At 26.3% G+C, this 18,717-nt stretch overlaps 2 protein-coding genes across 5 annotated transcripts; both read right to left on the bottom strand.

Annotated features, from left to right (window-relative positions):
* Positions 1-2,876: 2,876 nt before the first annotated feature.
* LOC105679176 (uncharacterized) lies at positions 2,877-6,922 on the bottom strand. The gene is made up of 6 exons (XM_012379062.2): positions 6,396-6,922; positions 5,932-6,266; positions 5,479-5,730; positions 5,263-5,392; positions 4,563-4,765; positions 2,877-4,148 (listed from the first exon to the last, which is right to left on the bottom strand). The coding sequence occupies exons 1-6, from the start codon at positions 6,396-6,398 to the stop codon at positions 4,043-4,045; spliced, it is 1,029 nt and encodes a 342-aa protein (XP_012234485.1). The 5' UTR covers positions 6,399-6,922; the 3' UTR covers positions 2,877-4,042.
* Positions 6,923-7,804: 882 nt separating this feature from the next.
* LOC105679175 (uncharacterized) lies at positions 7,805-18,696 on the bottom strand. 4 transcript variants are annotated; one of them, XM_012379061.2, is made up of 12 exons: positions 18,534-18,696; positions 17,738-17,933; positions 17,614-17,668; positions 17,154-17,408; positions 16,934-17,081; positions 14,949-15,148; positions 11,851-14,556; positions 10,902-11,221; positions 10,443-10,694; positions 10,223-10,370; positions 9,508-9,707; positions 7,805-9,117 (listed from the first exon to the last, which is right to left on the bottom strand). In XM_012379061.2, the coding sequence occupies exons 1-7, from the start codon at positions 18,534-18,536 to the stop codon at positions 14,454-14,456; spliced, it is 960 nt and encodes a 319-aa protein (XP_012234484.2). In that variant the 5' UTR covers positions 18,537-18,696; the 3' UTR covers positions 7,805-9,117; positions 9,508-9,707; positions 10,223-10,370; positions 10,443-10,694; positions 10,902-11,221; positions 11,851-14,453. The 4 variants fall into 4 exon arrangements, with proteins under 4 accessions (XP_012234484.2, XP_067205684.1, XP_012234483.2 ...); XM_067349583.1 differs by having other exon boundaries at positions 17,614-17,933; positions 18,534-18,695; XM_012379060.2 differs by lacking the exon at positions 9,508-9,707 and having other exon boundaries at positions 17,614-17,933; positions 18,534-18,695.
* Positions 18,697-18,717: the final 21 nt, after the last annotated feature.

Genomic DNA, 18,717 nt, shown 5'->3' with positions numbered 1-18,717 from the left:
CATCGATGCGATTTTCAGCGGTAAGAGAAGAAGCGTCGTATCATCGGAAGTAGAATACATTGTCGGAACTGCTATGGAAACATGGCACGCTACACCGGCATCGACACTGTCACCTCTTTCTTATTTTTCTGGCCGTTAATGACGCCGTTATCAGCGGGAATTGGAGAAGGAAGAGGAGGGTAGAAATAAAATATTAAAAATATCCTTTTATCGCTTCTTCTCTTAAACATATAATATAATCGCTATCGGTAGCATTGTCATAGTATCCTATATTTTGCAGAACGTTTATTGAACGTGATTTTAGCTTGTTTCTAAAAATTGTTAAATAACAGGAATTTTAGACTTATTGTTATTTTCGAAAAAATAGATGTATATTTACATATATACAGATTTATACTGAAACTTTTTTATATAGAATGCTATGATAACTATTCTTTCTTGTAGAGAAAAATTTACCATTACCTACCATTGCTACTATGTGATCACCTTCAATCATTGGAAAGACACACGACATGTATTCAACAGCTTTAATCATAGGATACCATGCAATGTAGTTTGTATCTTTAAATAGGAAGCTTGTAATATTCGAAAACATAACGAAACTGAGTCGTCTTTGCATCCAAAAATGAAACGCGTCATCGATGATTTGGGCTCGATTGAGAACATGTATCTTGGTATAATCTTCATAGTACAAATAGTTCGCAAGATTTATCCAATTGTCAATATTATAACTGACGCGATAATACCCTGTTATACAGAAAAATAATTTTTTATTGTTAAAATTTACCAAAAAATACTTTATAATAATACTTTTAGTAAAACTGAAGAATAAGAAACTACCTTCTAGTGATCTTGACCTTGATATATGTTATCAAGGCCTTAGTCCTAAATACCTTTTATACCTTAAATACCTAAATACCTAAATACCTAGTTATACCTTTTTTTAAACATTTTTTTCTAAAATTACTTTTCGTATTTAAAAACGCACGCATGCAATGCATGCGTCGCGTTTAAGTGTTTAAAAGAATTATCGTAAAAATTATTTGCGTTGTGATCGCGTGCGAGTGCTTTGAAAAACTGCGAGGGCTGCAAAAACTGTGAGGACTGAGAGAAGGAGGAGGCTCAACTTTGGAGGAGCAACTTTATGATAAATAATAATCTATTTATTTGTTGAAAATGTTGTACATTAAGAGACTTAAAATATTCCATAATATATTTACATTTTAGTTAATATTCATTATTATTAAAATTTTTCACTTCTTATTTAAATAATTAAATTTTTTTAAATAATTATTTTATTACATATTTACTTAGAAAAAGAATTAAAAAGAATTAAAAGAATTAAAAGTTCAATGTACTCAATTATGATTTGATAAATATTCATTATTTTGAACGCAATTATAATCTTGATTTGTTTTCGTATTTTACAGATTATCAACTATGCAGAACGACAACTCCGCTGCTGCGCATCGATCGGTGAGTTCGTCTAATTTGTCTTTTATTATTAAGATAGTGGAACAATAGTGTAAAAATATACTTTCGAGACACTTTGTAGATTATATAATTTTTTATCGCTTTATAATATTATAATTATATCAAAATTTTATTGTGACGTATTTTTTCAAATATTTTCAATTATTTCATATATTTGTTCGTGCATTTATTTTTAAAAGAACAAAGTATTTATTTTTTTAATTAATTTATATTAAATTTACTTATGTGTTACAAAAATACTTTAAATAAATTTAATTATGTGTCACAAGAATACTTGAAGTAAAAATATGAAAAGTACACTATTTCTTCGATCCATTATCGTAAAATGGATAGGCTAGATGCGTTGATGAATATTTTATCCTGGAACATTTTCTAAATATTTCATGACTGACGGATCAGAACAAGATATATTGAATTATTCGGAAAGTTTGTAGAATTTTTTTTTATGATAAAATTGTAAACAATTTTTATATGTTTATATATCTTCATTCAGCAATAAGTGCACAAATTGTTAAAAATGGCCAAAAGTTGTTGAAAACAAACAGTGCATATATTATTGAATGAAGATGACTCTAAACATATAAAAATTGTTTTCAATTTTTTTATAAAAATTATTACAAATTTTCTAATTAACCCAATATATTTTTATCCTGAATAACGCATTTATATTTGTTTATATATAATTTATACATGATTTAGCACGTGTATATTTGTGAATAATCCTCATTGTTTAAGTAATTCTCAATTTTTTCTTAATTCGTACGATCGTGATGGACACTATAATATCCTGTTGTACAATATACAGCAATTAGTGAGTCTTCTTGTTCAATTTACTAAAAATTATTTTCAAACATTTGCATTTCTTTCGTTGTGTTATATCCATTTATCAGACTTTGTTATTATACTTATAATTTTGTTCTCCGGTACTTGCCATAAAGTAAAGATAGTTTTATGAAAAGTAGGATATGACTCTATAATCCAGGCCACAGGACTTGGAAGGCCTAACTAATCGTTAAAAAATTATAATTTAGACACGCGCAAGATAACCAGTCCACGAAGATATAATATTTGTTCATTGGTGACACATTAAAAATTATAATGAAATACTTCTTCAAGCAATACATTAATATATTTTTATCTAAAATACATGCTAAAAATACATATTTGTGTTACATTTATACATTTGTTTCATTTTACCGCAAAAAATTACTTTATTTGTTCAAAAATGTTTTCGCAGGTCAGATCATGATATAAAATTTGTATCGATTTTATATTCGCAGCTGCTACAACGCTGTTAACTTCTATGTCATATAATATTATTTTATTATCTTTTATAATCAAATAACACTAATCATCGCTTTTACAAAGTAGAGAACTAAAAGTAAATATCTTTTAAATGCAGAATGAAAGATTACTTAATAAATATTTACTTACATCTTGCAGTAATTTTTGTTAATAAAGACATGTGCTAATATTATTTGCTTAATCTAATTTGCTCATTTATATGTAATTTTAAGTTTTAAGATATTAATTACTGAAAATTGTCAATTGTTAGGAAAACTCAAAAATTCAATAGCCGATTAAAAAATTAAAAAATAACTAAAGCTGACATACTAATCAACAAGAAATTTTAAAGACATTATTTTTTTATTATTACATTTAAAACATATTTAAAATAAACATTTTAATTTTTTAAATAAAATGGAATTTTTGAGCTTTACTTTCTTTACCTTTTTTGATGCAAACATCTGTTAATTTTAAGCTAAAACTTTATATGTATATAATTTTATGTATAATATTCAAAAAATAAAGTATAACACATTATATGTATATAACTTTAATATCTGCTGGTGATTATAAAAATCATATATCTATTTTGATTATTTACCTTGAGTTATTCTGATTTTACAGATAACACAAAATAAATAAATTAAAAATTAAATAAAATATAAAATAAAATTAATTTTAAAAATTTTTGACATAACTTATTTTTATAATAACTTATTTTTATATAACTTATTTTTATAATAACTGGCATATATAAAATGTTATAAATACAAATACATACATGAATTATTTGTCTTATACTTATATAAGACTACTTACTTATTAAATTTACAAATATTTACTACATAAAATTATATATATTATTTTTGTTTCAAATTCTGTTGCAAATAATAACTTATATTTAGAGCTCTGATCTTCTGAAAAAAATGTTTTACAGTCAAGCATACATATTTCTACAAAGTTAACAGAGACGTTGTTTTCTACATATATAAAATAACTCGTCAATGAAATAAAGATAATAAACAAGTTATGGGAAAATTAAATTTCGTAAGCGATGATAAAGAATAAAATTATGTTAATATCGGTAAGATATTATCGTTAAGGTCGGTTTTCATGTGTTGCCAACAGACATTGCAATACATTAACGTGACTTATCAATACTTATTTCTTTTAAAATCAATTAATTCTAATTAATCCAAACATTAAACTATTATGACAATTAAACATTAAATGTTTAAACGATATTCACTTCACACTTGTGCTATGTATTAGAATAGTAAATATATACTTCATCATCCACCTTTACGTTTCCACTAGATTCCCATAACCCACAATAAATTCCGAAATGTTCGACTTCTTCATCACAGCTGAATAATGAAAATAAAACATTTATTAACTAGCTAACTAATTTAATTTAAGGATAAAATAATAAACATTGAGAAGAATCAATAGATAGAGAATTATTGCCAAAATAATACAAATAAAATAAAATTAATTAAATATTTTGCATTTTCAATTATTGAAATACATTTTGTTAAATGCGATTGAAAAATAACAAGTGGGACAGTTTTATGATAATATGTTAATTTAAAATTTAATTTGTTAAAATAAAAGTTAAAAATTTTTAAGTAGAGTATCTTTTTTTTACATGATTGATCAAGCTTTTTTTTTATGAATATCATAAATATTTAAAGTTTATATTTTAAACTTTTTAATTAAAGATTTGATAATAAAAATAAATAAAACATAACTATAAAAATTATGTAAGTGTGTGCAAATACCTCGGAACTGGTTTGACATTTCTAAGAATTACATTGTCACCGAGTTTTATCCATTCCCAATTTTTCTCTTCAAAAGGATTTATCATTTCTTCTTCGTCAACGTTAATGATAATGTTTGGGGCCAAATACTTATACCTCCTATGTGACTCTACATACGTATCTGATGTTATCAGTACAAAACGTGGTAAAGTTATGAATTTTCCCTAAAGAAACATCCAATTATTTTGCGGAAATTTTTCATTTTAAAATATATTAAAACGATCTATTGTCACAAATAAGCTTAACAACTTTAGTATCAATTTGTATTTTTTAATACTAAATATTTTCAGCAACATTTATATCAAAAAATTATTTGTATTGCACGTGTTTCTCTAGTATACTAATTCATATTTGTGTCATGAATGTAATTATCAATGAGCAATATCTTAATGAATATCTTGTTTTTAAAAGATAAACAGCGAAAAATAAAATAAATAACGTATGTAACAAATGTTCAACTTAATTGTAGCAATTATACAGCACAGAGCGTATTGTAAGCTTAATCTCTGATGTTTAAAAATGTTTTTTTCTGCTTTTTATTTTAGTCTTTTGGGTTCAGTGATTCATGTAACAAACTAATTTGTGCCTATAAAAACTGATACAAACTGGTGATCTTATTTTATCAATAATTATTATTAATTAAATACTATATATTAATTACCGTTTCATCTTCTTCCATAGTGTTGTAACCTTGAATAAAGTGGGACCAATTGTTTCTTATTTTTTGTGTCGAATTCCAATTACTTGGAAGCATTACTACCAAAATTACATCCTCGGCAGTTTCTATTGCTCTACATTTTGATTTTTTAGTATTCAGATACAAGAATTATGATTTCAGATAAACATTATAAATTAATAGAGATTACAGGATACTTACTGTTTTACCCATTCATTAATGTCTACATTTGAAATACAATATGTCTCCAAAGTTCCATTCCACGTTTCCTTCGTAAGACGAAAGGCAGAATTGAGATATTGATTTATATTCAATGTTACTGTATTCTTCATTCCGTCGCATCTTAACGTTACTTCGTCAGTGTCCGTTATTGTCGCTGCCATTGATCGCAATATAAAATGTGTTCGGCTATCTTCGAATTTACCTTTCGTCTTGTTATATATTAAGAACATTCTAATAACGGAGTAAATAATAATTATTAGATTCAGCTGATTGTGTAATAAAAATTTTCTTTCCGTTATAAGTTATTTAAATATGAATAAAATAGAATAAATTTCACAATAATACTTTGTTATTTTATCTTTATTTTGTTTAGATTGCGTGAATATTATCATGAAATTATTAAAATTAAAAAAAATAAGATTTCGTACTTACCCATCCCAAAAATGTATCCCGCGTTCCTGTCTATACATTCCATAATCACGAAATTCAAATGAATCATTAGACACTGGTTCCTCACTCGATTTTACTGGGTATATTATCAAATTTTCTACTATACCAATTTTCTTCCAATACGAATTATGCATCATAGAATAAATTTGGTCAATATTTTGCTGTATTGTTCGCGTTTTCACACTTTGTTTCTTGGAGCGACGATTTATTTTCAAAGATTTAGATTTTTTTTTAATCGTAGAATTAATAACTCCAAATCCTACTAAAAAGGCCATTGTAATTGCAGCACCACTTATTATCATTTTCATTATTGTGCCCTGCAATCACATTAATTTGCATGATAAATAGTTATTTTTAAATTTTATGTCATTATTTGGAAATCTGATTTGCATATTGCTTATCTTTTTATAATTTTCAAATATCTAAATATTTTAATCGATAAATACCATTTTGTCGGTGTGTAGTTAACGATGAATTTTATCCGTTTCACTTTTTCAATTAGTATTATTTTCTCTTCGTTTGTGGAATTTATTAATCTTATTTAACAAATGATTATACACTCCTCTCGGTTTGCCGATTCACCGCGAACTGAAACCTACAGCTTGAACCAAGCGTTTGTTGTTACATTGCCTTGCTTTGTTTATGATATTTCATTTCTTTGGTAGTTTGTTATTGATATAAGGTTCGGAAGAGACAGAGTGTCTGACAATTTAATGTATGGCTGGAAAATCATTATATTACATTTTATAAGTTTCACAGAAAAATAAAAATATTACGCAAGTTCAAATTTTTCAGAGCATTTACGGTATCTTGACATACAACATTTTTCTCTATTTTTTCTATCCGCTACCAGCTGTATTTTAGATATCAGTATTGTACATTCGGTGTTCTTTCATGATAAATTAAATTAAAATTAAAACTGTGAAACGCTGTAATACCATATTTTCAACAAAGAGTTAAATAATTATAGGATTGTTTTTATACAGTCATATTAAACATTTTTTTTCCAAAAAAATTAATTTTTAATTTGTAATATGTTTTTTTGGTAACTCATTTGATTATATTTTTAAATTATTTTTGAGAAATTAAAATATAAAATCACTCTCTCTCTCTCTCTCTCTTTGTCGTAATTATTGATAATTTTTGAAGATATAGTTATGTTCTAATATATGATTTTTAAACGCATTATATAGAACTTAATATATTTTGAAGAATATTGTCACGTGTTGTGTATAGCATTGTAAAGACCTATTGAGTAAGTTAAAAATTTTTCAATTAGAAGAAAGATAAATTTTTTTAATTTTTGGAAAAAAACATTTAAACACAATTGTTATAACACAATTGTATACATTTCGTGAATTCACTTCTAGAGTGAGAAAGAGAATCAAAGACAGCAAAGAGGAGCAGACAATTTTAATAATGCATATCTAAATGCATATTTAATTTTCTTTGACGTGACAAACAGTGGTTATACATATATGCAGTTTACGTTATTTTAATTATAGAGAACTTATTTTATGCAAAACGAGAGAAGCAACAATGATACCCGTGATATTGTATCTGCAAAAATTAATAAGTTAGACAAAATGTTCAAAATATGTAATTAAATGTGAACAAAAACATATTCTTCGTTGAATTTTAAATAGCAAAAGTGATATTTTATATTTCTTACATTGTTCAATTATATTCTCAGCTGTTATAAAACAATTCAGTCAGTCTTATAGACAGTTTTAAGTGTTTGAAGTTTTAAGAGTATATCGAAGTAATCAAAAATGTATCAAGAAAGAATATAGCGTTGAAATTAGTCAAAAAAATTCTTAAAAATTAAAATTAAAGATATTAAAATTAGACATGGTAGAAATTGAATAATAATATTTTAATTTTATATTTAATTTATACATAATAATACATGTTTTTTAATCTTGATAATCTTAATTTTGCAAATGCTACAACGCTGATTACTTCTGCGATTGTGTAAATGTTTTATTATTACGTTATTTTATCATTTATTATAACACTTATATTGTAACACTTATTTTTTATTACGTTTTATAAAATAACACTTGTTATCGCTCTTACATATCAAGGAAACAGAAGTGAATAACTTATAAATGCATAACGAGAAAGTATAATAAATATTTACCTACATTTTGCAGTAAATTTTGTTTAGCTAAATATGTGCTGAAATATATAATTTATCTTTAATTTCTACAATAATTATTATTTTAAAATGATAATTATTACAAAAACTTAAAAATTCAATGGTCTATTACAGAAAAATAAGTAAAACTAGAAAGTATAAATTAACAATATAAGTTAACTACATGTTAAATATATTATTTCCTTATTACATTATTGTTACATTGAAAACAAATTTAAAATAAACATTTTATTTAATAAAACATGGAATTTTTGAGCTATAATTTTTCAGTTTTTTTGATACCAAATTTAAACTGACACTTTATATATGATTGTATTTATAATATTCACAAATAAAAGTGCAATGCACGTACGTATAACGTTTATATTTGTTGGTGATTATAAAAATCATATATTTTTATTATTATTTATTTTGTACATATTTCAATTTCATATATCGATATCACAAAATAAATAATAAAATCAACTTTTCAACATTTTTGGCTAATTTAGTTCTGTAACCAATGCCACGTAATATGCTATGTATAATGTTATAAACACATCTATACATGAATAATTTGTACATGTGTTAAATTTACAAATATTATTTACTACACAAAATCATATATAATATCCGTCTCAAATTCAATCACAAATGATAAATTATATATCTAGCACTAAGGAAAATGTTTTGCAAGCAAGTAAAACATATTTTTATAAAAATATCAGAGTGTTCTATATATAAAAGTATATCTATAGATAACTATAGATAAAAGATAATCCGTCAATAAAATCGTCATTAAAATGCAAAACACTCAAGCGATTTATCTATACTTATCTCTATCAATAAAGTGAAATTAACCTTAACATTAAACTATTAAGACAAGTAAACGTCAAATGTTTGAAGAATATTAGTTTTACACCTGCTATATATCAGGAGAGTAAATAAATACTTCATCGTCCAGCTTGACGTTTCCACCAGACCATAAACCACAATATATTCCAAAATGTGGGAACTCTCTCTCATGGCTGAACATAGAAAATAAAACACGTTTAATTAATTTAAAGATAAAATAATAAGTAATGAAAAGAACAAATGAGTAGAGAATTATTGTAAAAATAATATCGCAAATAAAAGTAAAGTAATTGAATATTTTTCATTTTAAAAAACATTTTGTTTAATGCGATTAAAGAGTAACAAGTAGTTTTATGATAATGTGTCAAAATTTAAAATGAATTTGTCAATGGTTAAAAATTTTTAAGCAGAGCATCTTTTTTACATGATTCGTCAAGTTTTTTATAACTGTCCTTATTATTTAAACCTTATATTTTAAACTCTTTTACTAAAAATTGGGTAATAAACACAAGCATAACTATAAAAATAAAGATGCAATTAATTATGTAATTGCATGCAAATACCTCGGAACTGGTTTGACATTTCTGAGAATTACATCGTTACCGATTTTTATCCAATCCCAGCTTTCCTCTTCAAAAATACTTATCGATTCTTTGCCAGTGTCAACGATAATATTTGGCCTTGTAATTATATTTTTCATGCTTAATTCTGTATCCGTTTTCATTGTTATTAATACAAAACGTGGTAAAGTTATGAATTTTCCCTACAGAAATATTTTATTTTTTTGTGGAAATATTTTATTACAAAATATCAAAACAGTATTAATTCAAATAAGCTTAACAATCTTAATATCATTTCATATTTTTTAATGCTGAAAGAACATTTCTAGCAACACTTTTATCAGAACATTATGTTTATTGCATGTGTTTATACTAGTTTATATTTATGTCATAAATCAATTGTATAAAAATCAATTGCAATGTCTTAATGATTGTACTCTGTTTTTAGAAAATTAACAGCAAAAAATGAACATATATTTAATTATATTCTAGCAATTATGACACAGTGCGTATTGTAAACTCTATATTTTATATTTTGAAAATTTATTTTCTGGTTTTTAATTTAGTCATTTGTTTTTAGTGATTTATGTAACAAACTTATTTGTGCGCAGAAAAACTGATAGAAATCAGTGATCTTATTTTATCAATACTTGTTATTAATTAAATATCATTAATACTCACTTAATAATGTTAAATAATACTTAATTGTGTTAATTACCGTTTCATCTTTTTCAACAGATTTATACCCTTCAACAAAGCGAAACCAATTGTCTTTTATTTCTTGTGTCGAATCCCAATCATACGGAATGGTTTGTGTCAAAATTATATCTTCATCAGCCCCGTTTATCTCATTAGCTTCTAAGTTGCTACATTTTTATTTTTTAGTATTTAGATACAAGAATTATAAGGGTTAATAGAGATCACTGGAAAACACTTACTCTTTTAACCATGTATTAATGTCTTGATTTGAACCATAAAATGCTTTTGAAGTTCCAGTCCATGTCTCCTTCATGAAACGATTGGAACGATTACGAGATTGCTTTGTATTAAAGTCTACTTGATTGCCCATTTTGTGGCTAGTAAGCACGAAGTAGTCAGTGCTTCTTATTCTCGTCCTTATTTTTTGCAATAAAGAATATGTTCGGCCATCTTCGAATTTACCTTTTGTTTTGTTGTATATTAAGAACATTCTAATAACACAGAGTAAATAATTTAATTATATTCAGTTTATTGTTTAATAAAAAGTTCTTTTCCATATAAGTTATTTAAATGGGAACATAGTTGAATGATTTGTACAATAACACTTTATGCTAGTTTATCTTTTTTTGCTTGGATTTGGAAAGTTTTATTATTTCAAAACGTTTTTTGTAAGTAAAAAGACAGGATTTTGTACTTACCCGTCCCAAAAGTATGTCTCGAATACCCGTGTACACATTCCGTAATCACGAAAATCCGACGAATCACAAATCAGTGCCCCTGTACCCGATTTTAGTGAATTTATTCGTAAACCATTTACTTTACCAATTTTTTTCCAATGCGGACTATGTAAAGTAGGATAAGCTATGTCATTATCGCGCCATATTCCTTGTTGTATTTTTTCACTTGCTTGTTTGCGGAAGGGAAGATTCTTTTTCATCGTAGATTTAATAACTTTATATCCTACCATGACGGTCGCCACAATTGCAGCGCCGCTCATTAACATTTTCATTATATTGCTCTGGAATCACATTAATTTGCGTGATATATAGTTAATTTTGATTTTTTAAATATTTTGATATTAGTTCGTATTACATAAAGACAAATAACATAAGAAAACAATAGAGGATTTCGAGCCGCAAGTTGTATAATGTTTCTATTTCATTCTTCATGATGTTAAAACAATGATTGATTAACATTCTTTTTTACCGATGACACGAATTATTAAATTATTAAACGTTTCGGTTAGTATCTGACCATCTTCAATAATAATATGAAGTATAATATAAAATATAATATAACATACGAAAGGTAGTTGACCAAATATGTTTATATATTGAGCTCAAGCTTCGAGAATGCGAGAAAGTGACGTGAAATACTGGTAAGTTAATTGTTTATTGGACAATTTATTTTGGACATTTATATTGGACATTTTATTTAACGGAAAAGAAGAATGTTAATCAATCATTGTTTTAATACCAAGAAGAATGTAATATAAGCATTAAACAACTTTCGTCGGTTTTAAATCCTGTATTGTCTTTTTATTGTTATTTATTTATAAAAATTTTTTCAATTATTGAAAAATCTTATTTGCATATTGCTTATCTACTTAAAATTTTCAAATATCTAAATATTTTAGTCGATAAATACCATTTTGTCGGTGTGTAGTTAACGATAAATTTTATTCGTTTCACTTTTTCAATTAGTATTATTTTCTCTTCGTATGAGGAATTTATTAATCTTATTTAACAAATGATTATACACTCCTCTCGGTTTGCCGACTCACCGCAAACTGAAGCAGCTTGAACCAAGCGTTTGTTCTTACATTGCCTTGCTTCGTTTATGATGTTTTCATTTTTTTGCTAGTTTGTTATTGATATGAGGTTCGATGAGACAGAGTATCTGACAATTTAATGTATGGCTGGAAAATCGTTATATTACATTTTATAAATTTCACAGGAAATTAAAAATATTACGCAAGTTCGTATTTTTTAGAGCATTTACGGTATCTTATTTGATATAGAACATTTTTCTCCGTTTTTTCCTATAATATAAATTTTTTCTATCCGCTACCAGCTGTATTTCAGATATCAGTATTGTACATTCGGTGTTCTTTCATGATAAATTAAATTAAAATTAAAACTGTGAAACGCTGTAATACCATATTTTCAACAAAGAGTTAAATAATTATAGGATTGTTTTTATACAGTCATATTAAACATTTTTTTTCTAAAAAAATTAATTTTTAATTTGTAATATGTTTTTTTGGTAACTCATTTGATTATATTTTTAAATTATTTTTGAGAAATTAAAATATAAAATCACTCTTTGTCGTAATTATTGATAATTTTTGAAGATATAGTTATGTTCTAATATATGATTTTTAAACGCATTATATAGAACTTAATATATTTTGAAGAATATTGTCACGTGTTGTGTATAGCATTGTAAAGATCTATTGAGTAAGTTAAAAATTTTTCAATTAGAAGAAAGATAAATTTTTTTAATTTTTGGAAAAAAACATTGAAAAGTTATAACACAATTGTATACATTTCGTGAATTCACTTCTAGAGTGAGAAAGAGAATCAAAGACAGCAAAGAGGAGCAGACAATTTTAATAATGCATATCTAAATGCATATTTAATTTTCTTTGACGTGACAAACAGTGGTTATACATATATGCAGTTTACGTTATTTTAATTATAGAGAACTTATTTTATGCAAAATGAGAGAAGCAACAATGATACCCGTGATATTGTATCTGCAAAAATTAATAAGTTATACAAAATGTTCAAAATATGTAATTAAATGTGAACAAAAACATATTCTTCGTTGAATTTTAAATAGCAAAAGTGATATTTTATATTTCTTACATTGTTCAATTATATTCTCAGCTGTTATAAAACAATTCAGTCAGTCTTATAGACAGTTTTAAGTGTTTGAATTTTTAAGAGTATATCGAAGTAATCAAAAATGTATCAAGAAAGAATATAGCGTTGAAATTAGTCAAAAAAATTCTTAAAAATTAAACTTAAAGATATTAAAATTAGACCTGGTAGAAATTGAATAATAATATTTTAATTTTATATTTAATTTATACATAATAATACATGTTTTTTAATCTTGATAATCTTAATTTTGCAAATGCTACAACGCTGATTACTTCTGCGATTGTGTAAATGTTTTATTATTACGTTATTTTATCATTTATTATAACACTTATATTATAACACTTATATTGTAACACTTATTTTTTATTACGTTTTATAAAATAACACTTGTTATCGCTCTTACATATCAAGGAAACAGAAGTGAATAACTTATAAATGCATAACGAGAAAGTATAATAAATATTTACCTACATTTTGCAGTAAATTTTGTTTAGCTAAGTATGTGCTGAAATATATAATTTATCTTTAATTTCTACAATAATTATTATTTTAAAATGATAATTATTACAAAAACTCAAAAATTCAATGGTCCATTACAGAAAAATAAGTAAAACTAGTAAGTATAAATTAACAATATAAGTTAACTAAATGTTAAATATATTATTTCTTTATTACATTATTGTTACATTGAAAACAAATTTAAAATAAACATTTTATTTAATAAAACATGGAATTTTTGAACTATAATTTTTTAGTTTTTTTTATGCCAAATTTAAATTGACACTTTATATATGATTGTATTTATAATATTCACAAATAAAAGTGCAATACATATACGTATAACGTTTATATTTGTTGGTGATTATAAAAATCATATATTTTTATTATTATTTATTTTGTACATATTTTAATTTCATATATCGATATCACAAAATAAATAATAAAATCAACTTTTCAACATTTTTGGCTAATTTAGTTCTGTAATCAATGCCACGTAATATGTATAATGTTATAAACACTTCTATACATGAATAATTTGTACATGTATTAAATTTACAAATATTATTTACTACACAAAATCATATATAATATCCGTCTCAAATTCAATCACAAATGATAAATTATATATCTAGCACTGAGGAAAATGTTTTGCAAGCAAGTAAAACATATTTCTACAAAAATATCAGAGTGTTCTATATATAAAAGTATAAAATAATCCGTCATTAAAATCGTCATTAAAATATAAAACACTAAAGCGATTTATCTATACTTATCTCTATCAATAAACTAAAGTTAACCTTAACATTAAACTATTAAGACAAGTAAACGTCAAATGTTTGAAGAATATTAGTTTTACACCTGCTATATATCAGGAGAGTAAATAAATACTTCATCATTCACCTTGACGTTTCCACCAGACCATAAACCACAATTTATTCTAAAATGTGGGAACTCTCCCTCATGGCTGAACATAGAAAATAAAACACGTTTAACTAATTTAAAGATAAAATAATAAGTAATGAAAAGAACAAATGAGTAGAGAATTATTGCAAAAATAATATCGCAAATAAAATAAAATTAATTGAAAATTTTGCATATTAAAATACATTTTGTTAAATGCGATTAAAGAGTAACAAGTGATTTTATGATAATGTGTCAAAATTTTCAATATTAATTTGTCAAAGGTTGGAAATTTTTAAGCAGAGTATCTTTTTTACATGATTTGTCAAGCTTTTTACCACTATCCTAAATATTTAAAGCTTATATTTTAAACTCTTTTACTAAAAATTGGGTAATAAACACAAGCATAACTATAAAAATAAAGATATAATTAATTATGTAATTGCATGCAAATACCTCGGTTTGACATTTCTGAGAATTACATCGTTACCGATTTTTATCCAATCCCAGCTTTGCTCTTCAAAAACATTTATCCATTCGTCAATATCAACGATAATATTTGGCGATTTATCTATATTTTTGTGCATTTGTATACCCGTTTGTATACCCGTTCGTTTTGTGATTAATACAAAATGTGGTAAAGTTATGAATTTTCCCTACAGAAATATTTTATTATTTTGTGGAAATTTTTTATTGTCATACAGTCAGTTAAATAAGAGCGTGCCAAACCTTATTCACAATCGGTAAAAAATATTATTCTAAATCTTATGTGAATTGATAGAGCAAACCTTTGTCCTTGGCGCATTTTAAAAAAAGATTTAGTTGTTGTTGATCTTTTGTAAGAAAAACACGCTAAGCGCCATGAGTGCCAAATACGCAAAGCGCTACGAGGCTGTGTTTCTGTGCATTCACCCAAAAGGTCCAAAAATGTCGCAATCTGCGGCTGCTAAATATATTAAAAAGTCAAGAACATTTGTGAAGAAGTGGATTCTGCGATATAAAGTCACAAAAAATGTGGATGATTTACCGGAACGTGGCTCAAAAGGCAAAGTGGACAAAAAAGGTGATAAAATGATCGTTGATCTGTTTTCGCGGAATCCTGGCTTAACACTGCGTCAAGGACAAGCAAAATTGAAGCAAAAAGGTTTATATATATCGTATGTAACTATTCGAACTCATCTCCGTGCTCATGACATGAAATGGCGCAGCACAATAAAGAAACCTTTGTTAAGTGAAAAACATGTGAAAAAGCGACTCGCTTGGGCGCACGAAAACATCGACCGAGATTTCAGTAACATAATTTTTACTGACGAATGTTCTATATGAGCACGTAGTAGCTTCAAACAAACTTGGTCAACCTCCACCAATAGATATGTCGAGCGAACCGTTAAACACGGAATAAAAGTGCATCTTTGGGGTTGCTTCTCAAAACAAGGATTCGGCACTTTGCATCTGTTTACCGACAATCTGAATGCCAAGAAAATGCTGGGAATTTACGAAAAGGCTTTGTTACCGTCTGCCGAACGTTGATTTATTAATAAAAATGAGGACTGGATTCTGCAGGAGGACAACGATCCAAAACATCGAAGCAAGCTCTGTACCGAGTGGAAGGAGCAATCTGGCATCGTTACATTGGATTGGCCGTCGCAGTCGCCCGATGCCAATCCAATCGAAAATGTGTGGGCATATATTAAGTACAGACTTCGAGGAAAACGCACATATACCGCAAAGCAGCTATCTCGCAACATTCGTCAAATTTGGAAGGCCTTGCCGCTACAGTACGCCATCAATTTAGTCGAAAGTATGCCTCGAAGATGCCAGGCGATTATCGACGCCGGTGGTGACTGGACGCATTATTGAGAGAATTGCGTTGTAGTCCTCATCAAGATAAATGTATATATGTTTAAAAATTTTTTTAAATACATTTTTTTTATAAATTAACCCTGGTACGCTCTTACTTAACAGACTGTATATCAAAACAGTATTGATTCAAATAAGCTTAACAATCTTAATATTATTTCATATTTTTTAATGCTGAAAGAACATTTCTAGCAACACTTCTATCAAAACATTATGTTTATTGCATGTGTTTATACTAGTTTATATTTATGTCATAAATCAATTGTATAAAAATCAATTGCAATGTCTTAATGATTGTACTCTGTTTTTAGAAAATTAACAGCAAAAAATGAACATATATTTAATTATATTCTAGCAATTACGACACAGTGCGTATTGTAAACTCTATATTTTATATTTTGAAAATTTATTTTCTGGTTTTTAATTTAGTCATTTGCTTTTAGTGATTTATGTAACAAACTTATTTGTGCGCAGAAAAACTGATAGAAATCAGTGATCTTATTTTATCAATACTTGTTATTAATTAAATATCATTAATATTCACTTAATAATTTTAAATAATACTTAATTGTGTTAATTACCGTTTCATCTTTTTCAACAGATTTATACCCTTCAACAAAGCGAAACCAATTGTCTTTTATTTCTCGTGTCGAATCCCAATCATGCGGAATGGTTTGTGTCAAATATATATCTTCGTCAGCCCCGTTTATGTCATTAGCTTTTATCTTACTACATTTTTATTTCTTAGTATTCAGATACAAGAATTATAAGCGTTAATAGAGATGACTGGAAAACACTTACTCTTTTAACCATGTATTAATGTCTCGATTTGAACCATAAAATGCCTTTGTTCCATTCCATGTCTCCTTTATGAAACGATTGGAAGAATTACGATATTGCTTTGTATTAAACGTTACTGCACTGGTCCTTTTCTTGTCAGTTATCATCACTTCGCCAGTGTCGTTCGGTCCCGATACCGCTATCATTGTTTCCAATAAAGAATATGTTCGGCTATCTTCGAATTTATCTTTCGTTTTGTTATATATTATGAACATTCTAATAACACAGAGTAAATAATTTAATTATATTCAGTTTATTGTTTAATAAAAAGTTCCTTTCCGTATAAGTTATTTAAATGGGAACATAGTTGAATGATTTGTACAATAACACTTTATGCTAGTTTATTTTTTTCTGCTTGGATTTGGAAAGTTTTGTTATTTTAAAGTGCTATTTAAGTAAAGAGACAGGATTTTATACTCACCCGTCCCAAAGATATGTTTTGTATTTTCGTGTACCCATTCCATAATCACGAAAATCTAATGAATCACAAGCCAATAACATTTTACTCGATTTCACTGGACTAATAAATAAACCATTTACTTTACCAATTTTTTTCCAATGCGGATTACGTAAAGTAGGATAAGCTATGTCATTATCGCGCCATATTTCTTGTTGTATTTTTTCACTTATTTGTTTGCGGAAGGGAAGATTCCTTTTCATCGTAGATTTAATAACTTTATATCCTACTATGACGGTCGCCACAATTGCAGCGCCGCTTATTAACATTTTCATTATATTGCTCTGGAATCACATTAATTTGCGTGATATATAGTTAATTTTGATTTTTTAAATATTTTGATATATATTAGTTCGTATTACATAAAGACAAATAACAATAAGAAAACAATAGAGGATTTTGAGCCGCAAGTTGTATAATGTTTCTATTTCATTCTTCATGATGTTAAAACAATGATCAATTAACATTCTTTTTTACCGAATTATTAAATTATTAAACGTTTCGGTCAGTATCTGACCATCTTCAATAATAATATGAAGTATAATATAAAATATAATATAACATACGAAAGGTAGTTGACCAAATATGTTTATATATTGAGCTCAAGCTTCGAGAATGCGAGAAAGTGACGTGAAATACTGGTAAGTTAATTGTTTATTAGACAATTCATTGTTAACGGAAAAGAAGAATGTTAATCAATTATTGTTTTAATACCAAGAAGAATGTAATATAAGCATTAAACAACTTTCGTCGGCTTCAAATCCTGTATTTTCTTTTTATTGTTATTTATTTATAAACATTTTTTTTATTGTTGAAAAATCTTGTTTGCTTATTGCTTATTTTTTTATAATTTTTAAATATCAAACATTTTAGTCGATAAATACCATTTCGTCGGTGTGTAGTTAACGATGAACTTTATCTGCTTCACTCTTCCACGTTTTTGGTATTTCCACTTACAATTAGTATTACGGTCTCTTCGTTCTCCTCGAATGATCATACACTCTTATTGGTTTGCCGACTCGTCGTTAACTGAAATCTACAGCTTGCGCCGAGCGTTTGTTTTTACAT

This window comes from Linepithema humile, chromosome 2 (assembly GCF_040581485.1).
Source record: "Linepithema humile isolate Giens D197 chromosome 2, Lhum_UNIL_v1.0, whole genome shotgun sequence".
NCBI lineage: Eukaryota > Metazoa > Arthropoda > Insecta > Hymenoptera > Formicidae > Linepithema > Linepithema humile.
The sequence above is the reverse complement of the archived record's forward strand: the minus strand, read 5'-3'. Positions and strand labels throughout refer to the sequence as shown.

Bases quoted from the DNA above. Each gene is read 5' to 3' on its own strand.
- LOC105679176 (XM_012379062.2), bottom strand. The intron at 5,731-5,931 runs GTAAGTACGAAA...CTCCGTTATTAG, and splicing joins GGGATACATTTTTGGGATGG to AATGTTCTTAATATATAACA. The intron at 4,149-4,562 runs GTATTTGCACAC...TTCATTATTCAG, and splicing joins AATGTCAAACCAGTTCCGAG to CTGTGATGAAGAAGTCGAAC.
- LOC105679175 (XM_067349583.1), bottom strand. The intron at 15,149-16,933 runs GTAATTAACACA...ATATTTCTGTAG, and splicing joins CTGTTGAAAAAGATGAAACG to GGAAAATTCATAACTTTACC. The intron at 14,557-14,948 runs GTATTTGCATGC...TTCTATGTTCAG, and splicing joins CTCAGAAATGTCAAACCGAG to CCATGAGGGAGAGTTCCCAC.